The following is a 23535-nucleotide window of genomic DNA, read 5'->3' as shown; positions in this document are numbered from 1 at the left end:
GCAGACAGTAACTTACCTGCCATATGGTGCAACTGGCTTCAGTCCCCCCCCTCAAGCCTATAGCTATGCACCATACTTTCAGGTACCTGCAGATCTTTCTACAGTTCCCTTCCTTCCCTCCTCAGGTGGGTGCAGTCTGCCTCTTCTCGTCTGCTCTGTTCCTTTTGGCATCTCCAAACACACACACAGCGCTTTTCCCCCCAGTGTGTACTTAACGCATCACTTTGCACCAAGGATAACTGTGATTACACATTTGTCATAGTAACCAAGATGTAACTGAATGAGGTTGTATTATGCTATGAATAAGACCAATTTCACTCCTTGCCTTTAAGACTCATCATGAAAAAGGTAGCTTTGCTAGCTTTCCTTTTCTGTGATGAGAAAGCAGAGATTAATTCTCCACTCAGTCACACATACACCTGACTTAAAAAGTATTAAAAGTTGATAAATCAAATGTCGGAAAATTAAGGCCATTAAAAAGTATTAAAAAGTCTTAATCGCGATTTTATGAAGTATTAAATTTTCTTGGCATTCAAGCTTTGACAAAAAGTATCCATGAATGTATAATTTATTTTCCTCCTCGCGACTATTACAAACAACAATGTGTAGGTAGGCACACTCGGACTGCCATCGGGTGTGTGTGGGGGGGTGCTGAGTGAAAAAAAAAAAAAAAAGTTAATAACTACAATTTATGGTGAAAAGGTAGTTTCTTGCAACTCTAGAATTAAGATAAAAATATTCACAAACGAAAAAGCACTTCTGGTTGCTGATAAGTAGTGTTTAACTTTTGATTTAACACTAAAAATTAAAACCCTCGGCGTGCACTGCAGCGCAAGCAGACAGATGCGCGACTCAGACCAGCATGTGTCACTGACACCAGACTCAGATCACAGTGGACTGGTGGAAAATGTCACCATCAGCATATTATTTTACATCAATAAAATCTATTTTATCATTATTTTGAGTCATATTGTTGAAAGAATTTAGTCGTCTGTGTTCAAGCAGGATAATAGGTCTCCATTCATTGCACATCGGGCTTTCTGTTTCCTTGTCGGAGATGTTTTCTTTTTTAATTACATGATAGCTATTCTCCCTTAACTCACCAGTAAAGAATACCTTTGTCCATTTCAAATAACCCGTGGCAATAATATCCCTGTTTTCTGATTTACTGTGAAACTTTTTTAGGCAATTCATGCAACAATCAGACCAGATAACTTCTTTACTTGGCCTAATGGGGCCGGCCTTTATTTGTCAACCAACCAAAAACAATCAATCAATTAAAAACACAAACTGGAACTGGAACATGAAATCTTATATGCCTAACAGACATTGCTTCTCGTTCTTTGAGTTTACATATGGCTAAAGGGGGAAAAAACAACTGTAAACGGACGGCATGATTAGTGTTGCATTCAAGGTCCCCCCCAAAAAACGGGAGGAAAAAAAGGCCGAATATTCAAAAAAAAATTTTCCACTATCGAATCCCGTGCCATTGAACAAAGCTTCGAAGCTTCGAATTTTTTGGGTCAGCCCTAAATCCCACATGTAAGGGGCTAGCCATAAGGTTGTTGTTTTCAGCAAGTTGGCCTTGAATAGCTGATGTTGAGCTGTAGAGCTGTGTTACTTGTTATGACCTAAGGTGTATTTTAGTAAACCTGCCTTTGGTTTAATTTATTCTTTCAAGCTTTATTCCTTTTCATCTTATCTGAGTTCTGTTGTATGTTTGTGCTCCATAGATTTAATTGCAAACTACAACTGTTTAGTAAGTTAAAGATGCGTTGCTGCTAACGACAGCTTGAAGTGGCAATGAGGTCTTAAGGTTTTTTTGGAAGGTCTTAAAAAAAGTCTTAAAACGGTATTGACATTAACCTCAGGATTCCTGCATACACCCTGGACTAGTGGGTGTCTAAAGAGCTGCAGGTCCATCTGGAATAGACCATGTAATGAAAATAGTCTAGTACTTGACAGGACACTTTGGCCCTCATTTACGAAACAAACAAAGAACAGAAAAGTTGGTGTATGGTCCTTTCCACACGAAGCTCTGCATTTATCAGCGTGGACGTGGACTGAGGCTACGATCAAATCTCACAGCAGGTCTCAACTCGTGTACACAAGTTGTTTTTTTGTTTTTTTTTAAGAGATTTTTTGGGGCATTTTGGCCTTTAATTGATAGGACAGACGAGTGTGAAATGGGGGAGAGAGAGAGGGAGAGACATGCAGCAAAGGGCCACAGGCTGGAGTCAAACCCGGGCTGCTGCGGCAACAGCCTTGTACATGGGGTGCCTGCTCTATCCACTAAGCCACTGACGCCCTGACTCATGTACACAGGTTTAAGGCAGCAAAGACTTTTGGTGCAGCATAGCAAACCTTGCTGAGTTGGAGAATTGATATTAGACCATATTCTGACAGGCATCAAAGTATTTGTAGCCACATAATAATTACTTAAAATGCATAGTCACCACATGGACATACACTCTCTTTCACAGCTGGCAATTGCCTGGCTCTGTGGGACTGACAGGAGGCTGAACACCATTGGTGCCCGGCTCTAATTAATCAAAACTGTACTTTTTTCACACTAGCAAACCAAAGCATATTTAGTTAATTTATCTTAAAACATTATTAAAAATGAATAACACTACAATTACACTGCAACAATGTAATTTTAAATATTTTACACTGTTTACACCTATGTGATTAAATTTTTATCGTTGTCCAGCTCAGACACAGGTGGTACGTCTGTGTCTCCTTTGCCACCTGTTGTACCCAAAAAGGAAGCAGACCCGATACACGCGGCCACACCCTCCTCAGTCTGGGTCAGGGATAAGCTTTTATACGAATATTCTAACAATATCAATATTACATAATTTGTAGGCTAATATTATTAGTACATGTATGCTATAGATTGGTACATATCATGGATGTATGTACCAACCCCCGCCCCCCATACCATGTTGTCTGACTTCCTTTGATGCCAAATTTTATGGTGCTAAATAGAACCAACTGCTTAAATTGGAGCGGGGGTGTCAGCATTTCCATTTCCAGCTGAGAAAAGTATTTTTTCTTGGCTGTATTTCTTCTCTCCATGTCTTAAACTCTTGGGCCAAGGCCTCTATACCAATACATACCTTTCATGAATCGTAGGCGAACCATATCGTTAAATGACTTCTGCATTCATATCTACACTGGTTTGTATGTTATACTGATAGATGAGGGCTTTTGTGATTTTGCAGGATATTGACCAAAAATGCATTATCTGATTCATTTGGGCTATGTGTACAAGCTTATACCCAGTGAACAAAACCTCAGGTGATTGTCCTGCATAGTCATTTGTATCAATACTCTAGATAAATGTGAATATCTGGACAATGTGTTTCAAAGGGACACACCTCTCAACTGGGGACCAGAATTTCCTTTTATGGCAAATATCAGCATGATAGAAACATTGTTTTGGTTTAGTTTTACCTCTACTGCTCTTGTCTGCACACGGGGCTGCCTTCCTTTGTGCATTACTTTGGTTTGATTTGTTGTGTCCGCCTGCCACTCATCTGTTATTCTGTGTCTGGTAATGTTGTCTCCTGGGGCCTGCTGCAGTCACCTAGATAAGCCATACACTTCAAGCCATACACTTCACAGCATGAACAAATAAGAGGAACAAATTGTCAACAATTAACCCCAACTTTTAGAGTCTTGTTAAATTAGGAACAGAGATAACTGATAACTTCTGCTCTTTGAAAAAGTTCTCTTTGGTCCAGCTCCTAGTCTTGCATTCAGCCCCTGCCCTGCATCCAGACTTTATAAACCCGGTTGTGTTTCAAAACATAATAGTGAGCTTAGGGTGGAAAGTGGAAAGGTTCTCTATTGCACTAAGTATGATGCAGTTAGTTTCCTGTTATTACTGGAACTGGGTTACTCATCAGTCAGTCCTTTCTAGAATTTGCTATCTTGCTATTACAAGTATCAACTCATGTCCAAGCAGTTCCACATTCGTTCAGTGCAAGATTTCTGGAAGAATAAAAAGTCACCACTCAGTACCCTTTTCTATTAATGTGTTATATTTGTTGATGTTAAGGGCCGTGTCCACCAACATGTTCTTCCTGAGGCCAGTGTGTTGTTGTTGTTGTTATTTTTAATTCTTTGCAATGGGAGTGTTACGTATTTACGCTACCTTACAGCAGCATGATGACAAGCTGGGCATGAATTCTGTGCTGAGCGCTGCACGTTGTTGGTTTATTTTTTATTTTTTATTTATTTATTTATTTATTTATTTATTTATTTATTTTTGAGCCCCGGGATTTGAAAAATGATCAACCTCTGGTAAAACACTGTGCTTGTCACTGTCGCTTATGCTGCTCAATCACAGTGGGGGAGGGGCAAATATCATGAAGTCCAACCCTTGTTAAATGTACAAGTGCTGAACAACAGTAACAATGGAGGAGAAATATGCTCATGTACTGTGCGTACGGTAATATACGTTTCTTCTTATAACCCACACAGACTGATGGGTCCATCCACTCTCCCTACATGCTTTCGTCTTATCTTTATTCAGAGCAAGTGCTCTACCTTGTGCTGACATGTTTACGTTTGCGGATATTCTGTATCGTAGAAACTGGACTCAACCAAAGTGTCTCACCTGAAAAAAACGCTGTGCCTCCAAAGTGCACCTATATGGCCATTTCCTGAGAAGCACCTGGTGTTCTCAGCTGGGAAAAAAAACCCACATTGGTGGACACTTGGCCTTATGGATAGAAAAATGAAGTTATCAAGTATTTGCTTGACCACAGAGCAGTTATTGTCTAATTCAACTGTAAAGCTGTTGCAGTGAAAAACTGGCACACTGCTCTGCTGAAAGTGAGGAATTAATGAAGTTTATCAAACAAGGGCGTAAAACATTACAGACATAAAAGGAGTGCTGCTTTTAGATTGGCGAATAACGCCTGAAAAAAGAATGTCAGCCTCAACATAATCCTGTTTTTAATCTTGCCATGGTAAAGTCTCACATCTGTCTTTAAAGCATCAGTGAAACTAGTCAAAATGTCCTTATCCCTAAATATGAAGACACCAGGAAAGGAAAAGAACATTTTGGGTGATTAAATAAATTTCCTCTTCCTGTTTCCCTTTTATAGCTCACAATCTCTTCCTTGCCCTGGCCTCAGTGTGTCAGTTGAGGAAAGGAAATGAGTGATTAGGTATTTTCCTTGAGGGGGCAAGAGAAACTCCAAAGAAATGTGGCACGGTGATGGTTTATTTGTTCTGCTAATGCCAGGCTTGTGAGGAATGCAGCGGGGAAAGAAACCCTCCCCCTTTTAGGTGCACAGTGGAAAATATGACGAGAACATCTCTGGTTCATAAATTCAGGTGTCACACAGCCCGCCCCTGTGATTTCAACAGTAACAGCTGCTTGGATACCCACTTGGTCAATTTTAAAATATATTTCATGAAGGCTTTGATACCTCTTGTCCCGTTGATTTCCTTGAGTTAGGCTGCACCCATCCTGACCCAAACCTTAAGCATGGTTGTTTTGCAGTGTCTCCTGCTCGGGCGCAGTGGTGCTCCTGCAGACTTTATTTTCCCAAGAACTGCCTATCTCGCTGCACAATTTAACTGACAGTTTCTCTGGTTCTCCACTGTTGAATGTGTGTGTGTATCTGAGTATACATAGGTAACTTTATATCTTGTTCTGATTTCCTGCTCTTGTGTGTTTGTGCACGGCTTGGTTCCACCGCTGGTCTGTTGTGCATCTCACTAACTGCTTTTCTCCTCTCTCCTTTTTTGCCATGCTTCAGCCTAGTGACTTGCGCAAGCACCGCAGGAAGGTAAACTAGAGACCTGCTTTACTGGGCTCTGTCAGCTACCTGTCTGTTACCTTCACACCCCACATCTCCCAACTAAAGCGTCATCCACAGCATCCACATTTAGTGTTTTCATACCATCTCACAGTGTACCATCCACTGCAGGGTTTCCCATATTCATTTATTTTTGCCGACCCACCACGGTTATATCTGCCACCACGTACTGATGATACGTTTTTGTAGCTGGTCGGTTCATTAGGAGCGCTATTGGAGTACATGTACCGTTTGGTTATTCGTTGCACAGCACTCTCACAGCACAGAGTGTAGTCTGGAATTAGACGATGCAGCAGTATGCCACATGCAGTGAAAGTGAAACTTAAACATTAATTGTGCTGGGTGTAAAAGTTTGCTTTCACTCACTTCTGCAGCAGCTGCTCCTCTCATATATTGATCAGATCTGTTTAGTTCGATTGAAGGGTTGTCCTCCCTGTAAGTCAGACTCCACAAACTATTGCGGAGAACTTATGAAGAGTTCGTCTGTGCTTCGTTCACTGATCCGCAAAAAACAAATGTAGAGAGGGGACACAGACTGATAAAACAGAGAAAGTTTAGAAAAAAGAAAAACAAGAAGTCTGCTGACAACCCACCCCTGCCCCTCCTGGCCCGTCGTCATCAGCTTCCGCCACACAAAGATTGTAATTCTGTGGGGAACACTGCACTGCAAACTAAACCATTTAAACAATTTACCGATTAAGCGAGAAAATAATTGGTAGATTAATCTGTTGAACTTGGGACAAGTCATCTTGACAGTTATCAAACTCTATATTTTTACAAATATAATGTGACAGTAAAAAATGGAGATAAACTGATGGGAGGTCATGGTTGAGATAGGTTGTTTCACCCTAGTGAGTTGCTGAAGTAATATTACCAGTATGCAGTGGTGCTTTGGCACCAGTTTGGTGGTTTGATTGTTTATTAAGCTTTCATGTTACCTGTTGTGTTCAGTTGTTTTTTTCCTGGTCATCCTGATTCATTGCTTCTTTGTCTTTGCCTTCACAATGAAGTTGTCAATCATGTAATTCTTTTAGTTTTGGGAGTATCTTATTGCCATTGTAAAAGCAACAGTAAAGGTGATCTTTATATTCCTGCTGTAGTGTAATATTTACAGTGAACTATCTCATATTGATATACACTATGTATGGACTAGTCACAGACCACTGGGAGTGTAGCAGCTTGGTGCATAAAAAATGTATTGTGTAACTTTAACAAAGGAGATTTACACTTATGTGTATTGTGTGAAAGATGTTATTTCTTTGCCTCATATATGTGGGGAGTCAAATCAGAAAGGTCTCCCACATTAACATGTGTCCCTCCCACTGTTATGCAGTCTGCTCAGGATGACAAGGCCACTATCCGATGTGAGACGTCACCCCCCACTACTCCTCGCTCCATGCGCCTAAACAGGGAGGCAGGGCATGCTGCCAGCCATGAGGACATCAGAGACATTCGAGGGTAAGAGCTGCGTTTGTCGCTTGAAGAAACTGTGAAATTGTTCCTTACCTCTTTGTCTGTCTCCCTGTCCACCATTTGTTGCTGTATGCTCTCACCTTAAAATCACTTACCCTTTGGTCCCATAGTCTGGCTGGCCTGCAGGACGGCCAGGGTAGTAACCCCAGCAGTAGTAACAGCAGCCAGGACTCTCTCAACAAAGCAGCCAAGAAGAAGAGTATCAAGTCTTCCATTGGTCGCTTGTTTGGGAAGAAGGAGAAGGGCCGACCCAGCATTCCTGGCAAAGACTCCCCCAGCCAAGGTCAGGCCCTAGGCACAGAGTTTTTGTTCCACTACAGCACGTTTAAGTACAGGGTTCCCACAGATCCTTAAAAAGTCTTAAAAGGCATTGAATTCAGTAATCCAAAAATAAGGCCCGAATTGGTATTGAAATGTCTTAAATCATTTGTTTTTAAAGTCTTAAAATGCCAAGACATGAGAGGGAGGATTCTGTGAGTCGTTTTTTGGTTTTACTTTGCATTTAGGGCTGAAACTAAAAATCATCCGTGCAGATTGTTTGCATCAAAGCTTTGTTTAATCCATATCACAGTATTTTTTAAGGATGATTATTACTGTGGCACACTGTGCTTACCCTGTTAGCATGTGATGTGACGAAGACACCTCTAAATCATACATCTCTGATCAAAACAGAAGACGTGATGCGACACAGAGAATGCACAATGATGAACAATAGAGAAAACAGCAAGGGGTGAAGAGATGAGACAGGCAATAAAATGTTAATTTTTCTAAAAAGGGAACTGGTCAGTTGTTAATTTAACAGATCTGTCTCATTTTCTCTTTTTTTTCATTAACTTATTTATTTACTTTTAATCTTTATTTTTTATTTACTATTGCCCTTTCATAAAGAAAAATTATTTCTCATCCGATTATTCCATTAATTGATGGATTAATCACAAGAGTAATTGATTATTAAAGTAATCAATAGCTGCAGCCCTAGAGATTGTAAAATCCTGAAAATAATTGATATCTTTTTTTTTCTTTTTGTATAATTTGCTGAATGCCTCTTGCAATAACGTCAAGCAGATCTTGATAGTGAAACAAACAACACTCATATTTTGTTTCCAGCTAGAATGTGTAGTGCAGAGGATCCGCTGTCTGTAAGCTAGTTGTCACTGCTCCCTGGACGACACTGGAAACTGCAGATTCAATGAAAACTGGCTATTTAACCAAGATTTTGTGACATGGCTGACCTCAGTACAAGAAGATATGTACAGTGCTCATGTATTTTATGCAAAAAGCCTTTCAAACCTGGCAGGATGGGAATCAAAGCAGTGGAATCCCACATGCAGACTGAGAAACACAAAATCAGTAAGAAAACTTGCCTAACTATTGGCAGGTAAATCCTAGTTCTGTTCTATCCTTGTTTCTGCCACGAAACAAAGACAGTCATGTTTTATGATACAATAAACATTTGAGCAGAATTGTTCTTAACTTTAAACAATTGATATCAGTTTAGTTCATTTTTCCTCTCAATTTTGGTTATTGTAAAATTGTTCTGAAAATTTGTTCGAGTGGCATTAAAAAGTCTTTAAAAGTCTTAAATCTAACTTGGTTTAAGCTGTGGGAAGCCTGTATGTAACAGTAAACAGTTCCACTCTGCCAGTATTGCTGTGTTCCTGGCCCTGTTAGATCTCTGAACTATGTGTGTCTTTATGTTCCTAGCTGGCACTCCCGAGGCAGAGAGCTCTCCTAAGGATGGCTTAGGAATGGGCACCCTGGGTGGCCCTGCAGAAAAGAACAGGAAGCTACAGAAGAAGTGAGTGTCTTCCTAACAGCTCCCCCCCAACCCCCATCCTCTCCACAGTTTATATAGACTGAGGAAAAATAAGGCTAAAGATGACGGTATACCACTCTACTATATAGGAGGTTTATACTTGTGTACAGTGTTGATAAAGTCCAGGAGTGTTATTGTGGGCTTGGTGCTCTTGCTGCAGTCCAGGTCTGGCTCACATGCTTACTCACTGCCACCTGGCTCACGCTCACTCTTATCAGCTCATCTGCCTTCCATTCCACACCCAGTCATTTCCATTACAGTTACCTCCCACAACTATTTTATGTTTTCTCCCTTTATTTTAAGTTTTGTGCAGATATATTGCAAACACCATAAATGTTTTGCTTCCGTGTAGCTCTTAAATCAGTTCATTCTTTCTCTTTTATTTTTTTGTCAACCTCCCTCTTCTTTTTTTTATCATCCCCTTCTCATTCCATGTGTAGTCCAAAGACAGGGTAAGTCGGTTCATGTTGCTTTTGCTTTGCCTTATCTTCTTTCCACACTTGGCTTCACACTGACCTCACCAATAACTCTGAGGACCCCAAACAACTGTCCCTCCAAATGTCTGATGGCTTTTCCTTACTGCTCTTTACCCTGCTTTCCACAGAGGAGCTTAACTAACAGGAATGTGTGTGTGCTGATTTTTAGTGAGTGACACATTTTCCTCTCGCAGTTTTCCTATTGGAGCATGAAGTTATGCACTACAACTTCAGGAAAGATAACAGAAGATTTTCATTTGTTAATGAGTTACAAAAATCATATGATTCAATTCAGCACAGTCACTGTGGTGCAGTGAATATTCTCAGCTAAGTTTTAGTGAAGAACATGCTTTTGAACACATCAGTTAATCTTGTTATAATAGCAGATCTGCCAAACAGAGGATGGGCTTTTTTTTCCAGGGATACGTGGCACACAGCCCCATCTAGTGGTCAAGCTGCTTACCTTATTTAATAGCATCGGTTGTTGCCAAGCCTGTGAATTGAGAGAACTTTCAGCAAAAGCCCCAAAAACCCTCTAGGGATTGTCTGCTAAATGCCATTACAAACTGAGAATGTGCATGAAATGGATGTACAGAATTTAGAATGTCATTGCAAAAGTTTTCCTGCCCTAAATATTCTCCTTTATGCATGTTATGTCCCCTACAGTTGTAGAGGAATGCATCCATACTAAACTCATTTTCTAAGTGGACTTTCGAAGCACTGGTTCTGGGAGAAAACTCTTGTGACAAACAGTGTTTTGTTAATACTTTTAAATTCTGTTGAAGTTTTTCCAGATGAGTATGTCTCTGTTTGAGTCTTCCTGGGTTTCAACTTCTTTGTTTTCTCTCAAACTCCTGCTCTCTGTTTTGAGTACGCATGTCAGTTGTTGTCTGGGTTTGTGTGCATATGTGTTCCGAAGGTGAATTGTGTTAAGTGCATACTGGGAGTTATGATGGACTCTGTGGACTTGGGTGCGTGGCTATGTATGTATCTTTGGGGGATTTTGGACAAGTGCACTCTTTGCATATTGGCCTTAATATATATTTTATGTTTCAGGCATGAATTACTGGAGGAGGCTCGCAGGCAGGGCCTGCCATTCGCCCAGTGGGATGGACCAACTGTTGTGGTTTGGCTGGAGGTACAAGACAGACACAGTTGTTCTGAAAACCCTTTAAACCAGTATCATGTCTATCAGCAGTTATCCAGGTTAAAGCGGAAAGAATGTTAAAGAAAACAGGATCACCTTGCACTATCCTCAGAGCCTAGCAAATAATCACTCTGATATCTGGGTTTCAGTTGTATATATCAAAACACTCGCCTCAAGCATTCACACATTGCAATAAACAAAGGTGGGCTAGGTGAATGGCAAAAAAACAGGCGAGGAAAATCATTCTTCCCCAGATGAGTTGCCCCAATCGATAAGCCCCCAGTCATTAATGGCTGATATTTGTTTTAAATAGTTTGAAGACCTATCAAAAGAGCCAGTCAGATGACGGAAATGCACCAGACTGTGAGCATGTTTACTTCTGCTATGAAGTTGACCATTTTAACATGGGGGTCTTTGGGATTGACTGGCCTCTGCAGTCGGCCTGTGTGGCCCTTCAAAGAACTGCAGTTTTTAGTACTTTGTGTTGGCTTCATTTTTCAACCACGAAGGTTGCTGTTTGGTCTGAAACGGAGTATTTTTGGGCTACTCTTATCAAAGTACAATACTGTTGTATACACTTTCTTGTGTATATAAGAGGTGTTATGTACCTTTTTAAAAATATGTTAAATTTTTGTTTCCAATTCCAGATTCATACAGCATATGGTGTATGTGAAGTATTTTATTAAATGTAATTTGACTATCTACAACTGTGTACAAATATGTGTCTAAAGCACTTCTTGTGTCAGCAAACGTGCTGAATATCTTCCAGCAGCACCAAATGAAACTTGTGCACATTAGCTCCCCGGCTGGAAAAAAATCTTATGGGAAACACTAGAACCACAGTAAACAACACTGAAACTAAACCTTAGGTTGCCGGCTCGTTGACATGGCGGCTCTGATGATGTCACTTAAGTGAGACAAAGTCAGTTATTATCAGGATGGAGCAAACAAACCTGTAATGCGATAGACAGTGAAACTAATGAGGCAGCGATGTGGGTTCTCTAACATACATTAATAGTCTAGGTTTGGTGTCATTATTCTATGTATCTATTACATTATGCAATCAACATTTACTTCACAATGATCAGTTGAAGCAAAAATCTTGTCTATTTCCACTGTAACTGATAAGATTTCTCATTTACTCCTTTCTGGCCAGCTGTGGGTGGGCATGCCAGCCTGGTATGTGGCTGCATGCCGTGCCAATGTGAAGAGCGGAGCCATTATGTCAGCGCTATCTGACACAGAGATCCAAAGGGAGATTGGCATCAGTAACCCGTTACATCGTCTGAAGCTTCGGCTGGCCATCCAGGAAATCATGTCTCTCACCAGCCCCTCTGCCCCACCAACCTCAAGAACGGTACTTGAGTCTATCTTTGGTCTGTTGTCAATGTGTACCAGACACGACACACACACTCTTTTGTCACCTTAATACTAATAACATTGAGACGCTTTGCCGAAACTCCTGCTGATGCCTTTTAACTATCTGTCTACACATCCCTATCCTCTGATTGAGCATGCTACTTTATTACATTAAACTTTAACTGCTTATATACTTAACATGTACTAATAATGGGGTCAAACTAGTTTGAATTCTTGGCTAACAGTGATAACAGTAATTGAACAAACTTTTCTCTCCACCCTGTTGTCTTTCTGTCCTTCATAACTCTTCCCTCTTTATGCACGTCTCTCACTTGTGATTGGGGGTGTCATATGATCAGACCACAGGAAACGTTTGGGTCACACATGAAGAAATGGAAAGTTTGGCAGCCACACCTCCCACGGTTAGTCTACCCTGATTGGCTGGAAAGTGATGGCTTCTTGCGTCTGTGGTGATTGTCAAGGCTCGTTCCAAGTTGCCTTTATGTCTTAAAGGACAGCTAGACATAACTGTTTGCATGCATATATTAATATTTGACACTTTGATTTTGTCAATCAGTAAAGTATTAATCTGGCCTCATGAAGTCTCACCAGGCAACTTGAAACAAGGTCTTATTCTTTCTGTGAGGTTTTAGTTTTTCTTTCCTCCGTGTTGATGTTAGTAGTTTTTTTGTCTCTTTCTTTAGACCTTGCATACCATATGTGTGTTTCTGCTTTAATGTTAGCAGTAGTGGAATGCAACCAAGTAGACTAAATGAAGCACTCTACTTAAAGAAATACTTCATTCACAAAATGACTATTTGTATATCATTTAATCATGCCATGTTACCTTGAATTCATTATGAAAACTTAGTTTCTTTCGTATGCCTCCACGGAAAATGGAGAACATGTTGATTTATTGATTGATTTGACCAATTTTATGCCTACACGCTGGCAATAGCTGTGGCCGTGGGCATTACGTTTTGGGTTGTCTGTCTGTATGCCCCTACATCTGTACATCCGTCTGTCCATCAGTTCCTTTCATTCCATTCTCATGTACGTGATACCTTAAACACCTTAAGGGATTTTTTTTCAGTTTGGCACAACTGTCCACTTGGACTCAAGGATGAACTGATTAGATTGTGATGGTCAAAGGTCAAGGTCACTGTTACCTGGTGTCCGTTTTCTTGAATTCACCATCTCTTCCCTTTTCTGGCAATTATTCTATGTCATATCTCAGGAACAGAAGGGGAGGCATTTGGTCAGATACTGAATTGGTGACACTAATCTTGGGTGTCCACCTTGAAACTGTGCTGATTATGTAGCTCTTCTGTGCTGCCAGGTTGAAGATTTGTATGAAGCATGGATGTAAACTGTAAGTGCAACTTGACTGGTGCGTGGAGGCATACAATAGCAATTAATTCTAGTCTTTATCTATACAATTTTTAATTGATTTTTGAAAAATAAAGTGAATTTATGACATGTTGATATTGAAAAAGAAAGAACATAATAGCAACAATTCATAATCGAGGATTTTATCCTTGTCGTCCAATCCTAGTTTGTTATGGTTTTGTTTTCCATTTTATTTCCATAAATTTATCTGGCTTGTTATTTTACTTTGGATGATCTTTTCCACATTGAGCTGCTCTAACCCAGCACTGCTGCCTCACTAACCCCTCGCCTTTCTGTTCTTCTCACCATGCTCACTCTAACCATGCTAACACCAGGAGGATGACGAGGGTAGCTGGGCCCAGGTTTGCACACATTCCCCCCAAAACCCACCTATGCTCACCTTCTGAGCTCTACTATCTTTTAGTTAGTGTTCATTCTTTTTAAATATCTCATAGAGGAAATGTCACAAGTTTCCCTCTGTATTTATTTTCAGATCACTTTTCATTCACAACAAGCATGTTTATAGAAGTCCATTCAAATTATGCCATTTTACGTTTGGTAAAAACAGAAACATTTGAACTTGGATTTTTATTAAATACAACTGTTTTAATGTGTTTGTTAGTAGTTAGAACAAAGTCAAAACCAACTGCAGGAAACAACTACAGAACATGAAGTTTTATGTCTTTAAGGACTCACGACCTTATGAGAACCAGTTATGGTGAAGTACAGGAAAGAGGCTAATAATGCAAACAATACACTATTTGCATATATGAATCAGAATCAGAATCAGCATTATTCGCCAAGTACGTATGTACATATAAGGAATTTGACTCCGGTAAACTTGTTCTCAACAAGTCTTTCTATTATGATATAACCCCAACCATGACATTAAATAAATTATCCTCATTGTCCAAAAATTCCTGACTTTCAAAAATTGACCTACTGTACCCCTGGTAATACCATGCAGACGGGGGACTGGATTCTGCTCTTTCCTATTTTCACAATAGCAGGCAAGAGATCCTCTGCTTCATGCTATCAACCAAGGTTGCCACAGATTAAATTAAAACAAGTTTTAAAAAAAAAAATCCAGAGATGCAGCAAATTCTAAATACATTGGATGTGTTGTTTTCTTTTTTTATTTCACAAATTCCTGAGAACTATGACAAAACCTCATTTTTGGGTTCTTAATTTTCACCCTTCAATTAGGCTAGGAAAATAAATTTTAAGAGATCTATGTCTAGACTATTAAACTATTTAATGGGCCAACCTTCCTGTGATAGAATTTTTTCTTGAATAGCATACTTGATGGATGTCAGAGGTAAGATCTGACTGAGTTAATGATAATCGAGTTAAAAAAAGTTACATGTTTATTAACTTCACAACAGTTGTAGTGGGGAGCCATTTCATTTGTCAAAGTTAATGAGTTCTCTTAAGGCTAATCAAATTTCTCATTTTTAAACTTAATAATTCTTACTTTGTTAGATTTAGAAAGGCTGCAGAGTTGCTATGGTTAACATAACTAATAGAAATATTATTAAATAATTTATTTTTAGCTTACCAGTGGTTGAGCAGCATTACTGCCATTTTGGATACAGGGAGTGAGACAGGAGTTGACAAAAATCTGAGACGCGTCTTTTAAGGGCCAACATTTTCAAAAACAATATTTTAAAATAAAGATGAGCAGCAGTACATTTTTATACCAATGTTATCAGTGTCTACTGTAAGTTTTTGATTTTGAAGGCTACATCCTTTAAACATAATCTTTCAATCCAAAAATGAAACTGACATTGTAGAAACAACTGAGTGGTTCCATCTAGTGGCTGTCTAGCTGAAGTGCAGCGATGAAATTTCAGAAGAAACCTTGTGGTTTTTCATCAGAGGTTTTGTCACTCATGGTTACTGTGCAGCAAGTCAGGTTTCCTGTGTAAAAGACAGCATTAGAAGAGGAAACCTGCAATCAACCATCATTTCCATTACTGAATAATCTGCTCATTATTTTCTGTTAATTAAATATTCGTTATATCATTAAAATGTCAGAAAAAAGTTAAACATGCCCTGAGTAACCTCCAGAGCCTGAGGTGACGTCATAAAGTGATATGTTTTATCCAAATAATAGTCCAACTATCCATGCTTTCCAGTGTATTTTCATGTATGACTGCAAAAAGCATTAAATTCTCACATTTCAGAAACATTAAACTGGCTGATGTTTGGCTTTTTTGCTTAAAGAAAATACTAAAATGTTTTTTCAGTTATCACCGTAGTTGCCAGTTCATTTGTAGATCGGTTAATTGACTAATCGTTGCCCTAAATTATTTTTTATTAATAAAAGCTTCTCTTTTTTAAGATATTTTTGGGGGCATTTTTAGCCTTTATTTGATAGGACAGACAAGTGTGAAAGGGGGAGAGAGAGAGAGAGACATGCAGCAAAGGGCCACAGGCTGGAGTCGAACCCAGGCTGCTGCGGCAACAGCTTTGTATATGGGGCGCCTGCTCTACCACTAAGCCACCGACGCCCCATTAATAAAAGCTTCTTATTGATTACACAAGATTTACAAAACACAAATAAGGAATAGGTAAAAGTAAATAGAGGATTGTGTACTGATTATGTATTAACAATTGATGCTAGAAGAGAACCGCCTACTTATAGACTTCATTGAATAATCTTGAATAACATGTCAGCCTTTAAAATCATTCATCATCAGTACCATTAGGATCCAAAGTGTAGGTCTTGGTCACTGAAAGAGACATCCAACAAGTTAGTTAGCACTGAAGGCTGATGTCAGCTCACATTTTTACTATCTGTCATGAAGACACAAACCTTAATTATTATTATATAGAGAAATTAATGAGCAACTTAACTGTACTTATTCTCCTCCTGTACAAAAATGACAGATGTGAAAAAAAGATCTAGAATATAATTGTCACAGTCTAGGAGTATTAATTAGTTTCTTATATCTGAACATTTTCCTTCTTTTCAGCACACTCTCACAGATACTTTTTAATCCATCTCTTCTCTGACCATAGACATTGGCGTATGGAGACATGAACCACGAGTGGATTGGTAATGAGTGGCTGCCCAGCCTGGGTTTGCCACAGTACCGCTCCTACTTCATGGAGTCCCTGGTGGATGCCCGCATGCTTGACCACCTTACCAAGAAGGACCTTAGGGGACAGCTGAAAATGGTGGATAGCTTCCACAGGTAAATCACAACAATGAAAGCTAGGTTAGGCAGTTTTCTTGGAAAGAAATTTGAATTTGAAAATAAACCCTCCTCCTGCAGCTCTCCCCTCTCCATCCAAAGCCCCTCCCACCAGATGAGCACGGCATATGCATGTATCTCATACAGTAGCCCGTGCAAGTACTAGTTATTTTAATCATACAGATTGTGATTGTGATCCAGATGCCGTTTCATAGCAGCAATTCTATGAGAATTACTGTCCTTTTTCTTTGCAACATAGTGGGCTTGTAGAGCACTTTGAGATGACATGCTGTGATTTGAGGCTCCAAGTCTAGCTACATAAAGATGAACTAAAATTGGCTGCAGCTGTGAGCCTTGGGCCCAGGTTAGCAGCATCTCTGAGACACTGCCAATATTGACACATGTTTTGTTCCATTTACTGTCAGACTCTCTTTCACCCTCTCTGTTTGATAAGTCCTAAGCTCTGACGGTATTGATCTTTTATCAGCACTACTACATATTTTGGTTTAATTCATTATCATCTTGCAGCCACTCACCTGCACTCTGTCCCGGGCCGACCTCCACCACACACACACACACACACACACACACACCCACACCCCTACATGACAAACGTAATCAGTTAACAGCTGAGCAGCCGTGGTGGAAACAAAGTGAAGATAACTCAAGTTGTAATTACTTGAGTTGATGGCAGCTACACTCGTTAATTTAAGTGCAATTAAACCTTGGCGAGTAAGAACCCAATAATTTATCAATACTTGCGCTCAGCAAGCATGAACTTGCTGAGCGCAAGTTCATGCTTGCTGTCTGTAGTCTCATCCACCGCTGTAGTCTGTAGTCTGTAGTCTCATCCACCGCCACTAACATCATGTATTACACACTAGACAGCACGCCAGTTCGGCTAATAGCAAATTGTTACTGATAAGCTCAAATGACAGCTGTCTGTATGCAGACTCACTTAGTTTGACACTTACCTTAAAATTGGGCAGATACTTTTAAACTAAGCTGCTGGCTGAGACAAACTGCCCCTCTTGTCTCTACCAGTGTTACCTGCACTAAATGAATCACATCAACAGAGAGGGAGCAGGACAGGAGGACTGACTGATAAACCTAAACTTCACTCAGTGATGTCAGGAATATTATTTTTATAGTGACTTTGCTGTTGATGTTTTTAATTTATTTTCAAATAAAAACACAAGCAGGACAATGAAACAACCAAATGAACATCACCAACAACAAAACAAAACAAAAAATACAAGCAAAAGAAGAAAACAAAAACCAAACGGGTCATTCATGTAAACGTTAATTATACAATAAATCCATCTCGGTACAATGATGAAAACCTTGTAGTATTGAGGGGGACACTCTGGGTTTGAAAAGTCAAGGTACGGACCCCACAATTTGTGAAAACAGTCTGTTCTGGAGTGTAACATTATATTCATTAGGAATACAATCCATAACAATGTTATGCCACGAATTTATAGATGGAGAGGCTTCTTTAATCCAGTAAAGTAAAATGTTCTTCCTTGCAGCAAATGTAAGTAGATTAAATAGCCTTTTGTGATTAGATCTTGTAATGTGGCAATCTGGGAAACCAAGCAGCAAACATACAGGGTTTAATTCAATAGGCACATCAAATATAAAAGATAGTTCATCTACTACACTTGACCAATAGCTCTGGATTTCTGTTCTGAATTTATTCTTTTTAAATTAATCTATTTTCTGAAAAGCAATTATTTACAAATGAAAAGAACCAATAAGAGTACCGATAAAGTACCCAATCGATAAGGAGTATCGATAAAAGTAGTAGTATCGATAAAATCTTAATGATACTCATCCCTAGCAGGTGGTGCAAATGCCGGAATAGCAACTTTTTCTGCTCGATTCTCCACCATTGAATCAGGCTGTTACCAAAGGGATGTGCACGAGCATCTGCATTTGTAAAACAGCCAATAGGAAAGCCCTCTGTCAGAAATTGCCTATGATTGGCCTAAGTCTCCTGTCACGGACTAGATTTTCCTAAGTCTGAAAACAGAGCCAAGAGGAGGTGCAGAAGCCTAGTTTTCTCTCAGTACACTTGAATTACAATATGCTCAAAGGTTATAGGATTTTTGCCCAATGATGCCAAAATCAATTGCCTACCCCAGCTGTAAAAGAGAACACTGGTTTTATTTAATCTCTGTATTATTCTAAATATATGCCCTGAAAAACTGAAGTTATCCCACATAACAAGAACACCTTTTACACTCCCTCTGTAAGGCAGAAATTTCATGCAGTTTTACAGCCTTGCCATTCTGTATAAACGGCACAATCGCTGAATGGGGGGACAGAGTAGTCTCGCCTTTAAGCCAGCATCAAAGGTAGTAACAGCACCGAAACAGCGTCTGTATAAATGGGACAGCTGGGAGGATGGGATCAATGACGGCAGGGGTGTGATGTTTTGGGGACCTTTTATGTGTGCGACCCACTGCAGGAGATTTTAAGAAGTAGCTGATCACAGTTAGCAGCTAACTCAAAGAAGAAAACAGTGGCCAAAAATGTCCACAAAATGGGAAAACAATGAGATCCAGGAGGTCCTTACATGCAGAGGACGAGATCAGCCACCATATAACAGGGACAGTAAATGACTGTTATTGCCATGTTATGCCATTGTTATTGTTTATAAAGAGCTACTGACACATATGTTATATGTCACACTAGAGGTTGATGCTTTTGTGTTAAATGTCATGCTCATCACGCCTCTTTTACTTCAGTGATGCCAGCATGCTGTCTAAAATCACACTCTAGACTGGATTGACACTGCCATTGTTTGGTTCCGTGTAAAAATGCAAGGCAGCATAAAGAAGGGACTTTGTAGCAGCCCTATAGCGCAATCTCTGTATAAAAAGGGCCAAGTATTAAGTGTGTATCCAAAGCTTGATATAGCTCATTTCCCATCAGCCATAGACTGTTATTGTTGTCCAAAAACTGTTAAACACAAAACAGGGCCACACTGCAGCATTGGGAAGTACTAATGTGAAACACAGAATGTACATCAAGTTAACAAGTGTAGATTTTGCCAATTATCTGTCGTCAATGGGGATTAAAATTAAAAAAAATAAAAATCTTTGTGTCCGTACAACAGGAACAGTTTTCAGTGTGGAGTAATGTGTCTGAGGAGGCTCAACTATGACAGGAAGGAGCTGGAGAGGAGACGGGAAGAGTCCCAGCTGGAGCTTAAAGGTAACAAAATCTCAGCTGGTTGAATTCTAGAGATTTAGTAGTACATGCACACGCACTTGACTTGTCTCTGATTACACCACGGAACACAATGTTCTATGTCTTTTGTAAATTACACTCAAGCTGGATTTTTTTCACTGTCACTTCAGATGTGCTGGTGTGGAGTAATGAGCGTGTCATCAGCTGGGTTCAGGCCATCGGACTGAAAGAGTACAGTGGCAACCTGTATGAGGGTGGAGTCCATGGAGCGCTGCTCGCCCTGGATGAAACCTTCGACCACAATGCCCTGGCCCTGCTGCTGCAGATCCCTACGCAGAACACTCAGGTACACACAGCTTGTCGGCTGTTTCACCAGCTCACTGTAGTTTTTATGCCTATTCCCAGGAACGCAATATCTCAAGGACACCTTGGGAGAATTTCTTCAAATTTGGCATAAACGTCCACCAGGACTCAACAATAAACTGATTAGATTTCGGTGGTCAATGGTCACTGTGACCTTGCATCTGTCTCTTTCTCGTGAGTTTCCTTAAATTTGGCACAAACGTCCGCTTGGACTTAAGAATGATCTGATTAGAATTTGGTGGTTGATGGTCAAAGGTCAAGGTCACTGTGACCTCAGAAAACATGTTTTTGGCCATAACTAAAGAATCCATACAGCTATTATGACAAAATTTCAAACAAATGTCTAAGTAACAGTCTGTGCTTTTCTTCCTCTTGTCTCGCTCTTCTAGGCCAGAGCAACCCTTGAGCATGAATACAACAGTCTGCTGGCCATTGGCACAGACAGGAGAATGGAAGAGGTGACAAACACACACACAACACACTTGCCAAAACAGCAACACAAACTGAGTGAGAAATTGTGTATTTTATGTGAAACCAAGCTTTTTTTCTTTTTTACACACTTCTCTCAATCTCTTCACCCTTCTCTTTCTCTACCGCCTCTCTTCCAGGATGACGATAAGAACTTCCGCCGAGCTCCCTCATGGAGAAAGAAGTTCCGGCCAAAAGACATGAGGGGGATGTCCTTGGGCGCATCAGACACCCTGCCTGCCAACTTCCGAGTGACCAGCAGCAGCGCGGCATCTCCCTCCACGCAGCCAAAGAGGAGCCCGATGGATGGTGAGCAGAGGAAATAGTGCTAGATGTGTGTGCATGTGTGCGTGTTTGTGTGTGATATGCTCCGTCACTGCTGCTACTTACTCAAGTAGAACTTCTCTGATGGGCCCTGAATCAGCCCAGCTTCCTCGTGTACTCCTAATTCTTCTTTAATGGCTTTGCTGCTGTGCTGTTTGTTTATCATGCTGTGACTAATGGCATGTCTTTGCATGTTATTTTGCTGACATGGAAACACAGGAAGTCAGTCTATACAGAGGCTGGACACTGCCACAGTCAGGACCTACTCTTGTTAACATACAACGGTAAGATCACACGCATCAACTCTGAAATAATTGAAGCACGTGTACACTCAAAGCATACAGTATGGCTATTACCTCACTGCAGAACTGCTTCTCTCTTTTTCCAGGCAGAAAGCAGCTTTCTTGTACTGTACTTGGCTCTAATAACGCATGTTGTACGCCTCTCCTCTCTTTCCCTTTATCTCTCCCCCCCCACCCACCCCTGGCTTCTGTCCTGCTTCTCCTCTCGTGTCTGTTCATCTCTCTCTTCCCCTTTTCAGTTTATCCTCATTATTTCTATAGGTAACCGCTGGTCAGAGGATGAAGGGGAATTCCCTGCATTCAAGACCAGGATGATGAACTGAAATGACTTGCAAGGACACTAAAAAGATGTTTTGTGTTTTTTTGTTGTCATCACAGAGAAAGACCTTACTCACCAATCTCAGTATCCCTAGTGGAAACTTTTTGGATTTATCTACATTTGTTATTATATTTATGTAAACCAGTGGGACATTTAATTGATATTAGAATTACTATGTAAACCTTTTTTGCCTCTATCCCCTTAATCAACCCACTTTTTTAAAAAAAAGAAACATTTCTCCACTGTGCCCGTATTAAGCTCAGCTCTCAGATGTATGTAACTGAATGTTTCAATTTGTCTGGAGTTTGTATATTTCTACCAACAGACATTTTATCTAATCTTTTTATAATCCTGATTCTATTGACCAGATGTATGTTTTTTTTCCTCTCTTTGATTTGAATTCTAATCATTGAATTTATGCTTAAGTGACTTTGATATGTGATATAACTTAATTGATATCCTTTGCCCTTTTTAACTGTTGTAATTTTTGTAGCTTATTACCTGTGATTTTGTGTAAATACAGCTCTTAGGTCAACGGTCGTGTGAATATCAGACAAATTGCTGGAGCTATCAGACTGTTTCACAAACTGCTCAACACTGTGAGTCATCCATCACCATTAAAATAACTGCTGGCAAGCCAGGTGATGGTGACAACAGAAACCATGTGAAACACAGTATATTTTCCTTTTCTAATCTTTATTTTCCATATCTGCAAAACCAAAATGAAACTCTTGAATTTAAGAATTAAAGCCATATAACAGTAGCGAGAAAAAACAAACAAACAAAAGAAACCGAGGGCTTCTTTCAGATGCAATGAAACAGAATTTTAGGTGCTCTCTAGTTGACCTTGCATGTGGAAACTTCTCCACTTATCCCCACCCTACTACACCCAGCTCCTCCCTTTAACAAAACTCAATCTCCCTCACTTTTGGAGTAACACACAGACAGGCTCACTTGTACTGGAGGACTTGAAATGTATGGATGAGTCGACTGTGTGGCAACTCCTTCGATGGACCAACTTCACCGAGGCCTCAGTCGATCCCCGCTGTGACTAGATTACCCTCAAGGCGGTGCGATCCACCTATAAACCTTTTTTTAAAAACACTTTGTATGAAGATTTCATATCAAGCCTTATTGTTTCTTAACTCCTCTCTGTCATCTGTTCGTATTTATTATTATTCAACCTACATGGGGTTTGGTCAGTTCAGAGCTGAGGCCCCAGTTTGCTCCTGTGTGAATGTAGCAGTGCTCCTCATGTCTAGGTTTTTCATGTCTACGCTCTCAACACAGGTTCCACCATTAGTTTTCATGGCGAATGAGAAGGAACCTAAGAGTTTTCTTTCACCCTACATGTAGTTAAAGCTTAAAGTAGAATTTTTTTTTGTTTGTGATTTAGTCATTTATGCACAATGCAAATCATGTTGCTGTTGTTTTATTCCTGATCTTCCCATTGAATCTTATCTTGTAACAATGATGTACAGTCTGAGTACTTATAAACTATTTTTATCACAATATTATTTATTGCTTACTTTCAATAAAATACTGAAACTTATTTTCCACTGCAGATAAAAAAGACTAAAACTTGTCTTGTCCTATTTTTGGTTTGTTTATGGCTTTCTCAGCCAGCCCTCTTTAACAAGGTCCATGTTGAGTGGGACTGACTGCCTTTTGTTATGCCAGTCATATGCTTGTAAGATGTGGCAGCAGGCAGCAGCTAAACCTCATTTGTTTCAGTTTTCAAAATGCATCACCAGTAAGAATGGACAGTTTGTTGTAAAGGTCAGAAGTGCTTTATTTTACAGGTCCCTTTTTCCCCTTCTTTTCCAGAAGTTCCCTGTAAAGAACTCTGTAATTTGTTATT

General features: G+C 39.9%; 1 protein-coding gene across 9 annotated transcripts in view; it reads left to right on the top strand.

Annotated features, from left to right (window-relative positions):
* LOC125904981 (liprin-alpha-1-like) overlaps positions 1 to 23535 on the top strand; it is a 102494-nt gene that overhangs the window by 49159 nt on the left and 29800 nt on the right. Inside the window, exons 17-30 of one of the 9 annotated variants that reach the window (XM_049602725.1) lie at positions 7174 to 7298; positions 7424 to 7596; positions 9018 to 9111; positions 10662 to 10743; positions 11909 to 12109; positions 12471 to 12533; positions 13836 to 13862; positions 16525 to 16700; positions 19825 to 19922; positions 20069 to 20244; positions 20651 to 20719; positions 20870 to 21038; positions 21273 to 21337; positions 21617 to 23263. In XM_049602725.1, coding sequence (XP_049458682.1) covers positions 7174 to 7298; positions 7424 to 7596; positions 9018 to 9111; positions 10662 to 10743; positions 11909 to 12109; positions 12471 to 12533; positions 13836 to 13862; positions 16525 to 16700; positions 19825 to 19922; positions 20069 to 20244; positions 20651 to 20719; positions 20870 to 21038; positions 21273 to 21328 — 1509 coding nt within the window. In that variant the 3' untranslated portion in view covers positions 21329 to 21337; positions 21617 to 23263. Of the gene's footprint in view, positions 1 to 7173; positions 7299 to 7423; positions 7597 to 9017; positions 9112 to 10661; positions 10744 to 11908; positions 12110 to 12470; positions 12534 to 13835; positions 13863 to 16524; positions 16701 to 19824; positions 19923 to 20068; positions 20245 to 20650; positions 20720 to 20869; positions 21039 to 21272; positions 21338 to 21594; positions 23264 to 23535 lie in introns of those variants that run through there. The other 8 variants (XM_049602716.1, XM_049602741.1, XM_049602707.1 and 5 more) reach the window with 8 other exon arrangements.

Source organism: Epinephelus fuscoguttatus, linkage group LG2, assembly GCF_011397635.1.
Source record: "Epinephelus fuscoguttatus linkage group LG2, E.fuscoguttatus.final_Chr_v1".
Taxonomy (NCBI): domain Eukaryota; kingdom Metazoa; phylum Chordata; class Actinopteri; order Perciformes; family Serranidae; genus Epinephelus; species Epinephelus fuscoguttatus.
Note: the sequence above shows the minus strand (reverse complement) of the source record. Positions and strands in the feature narration are given on the sequence as shown.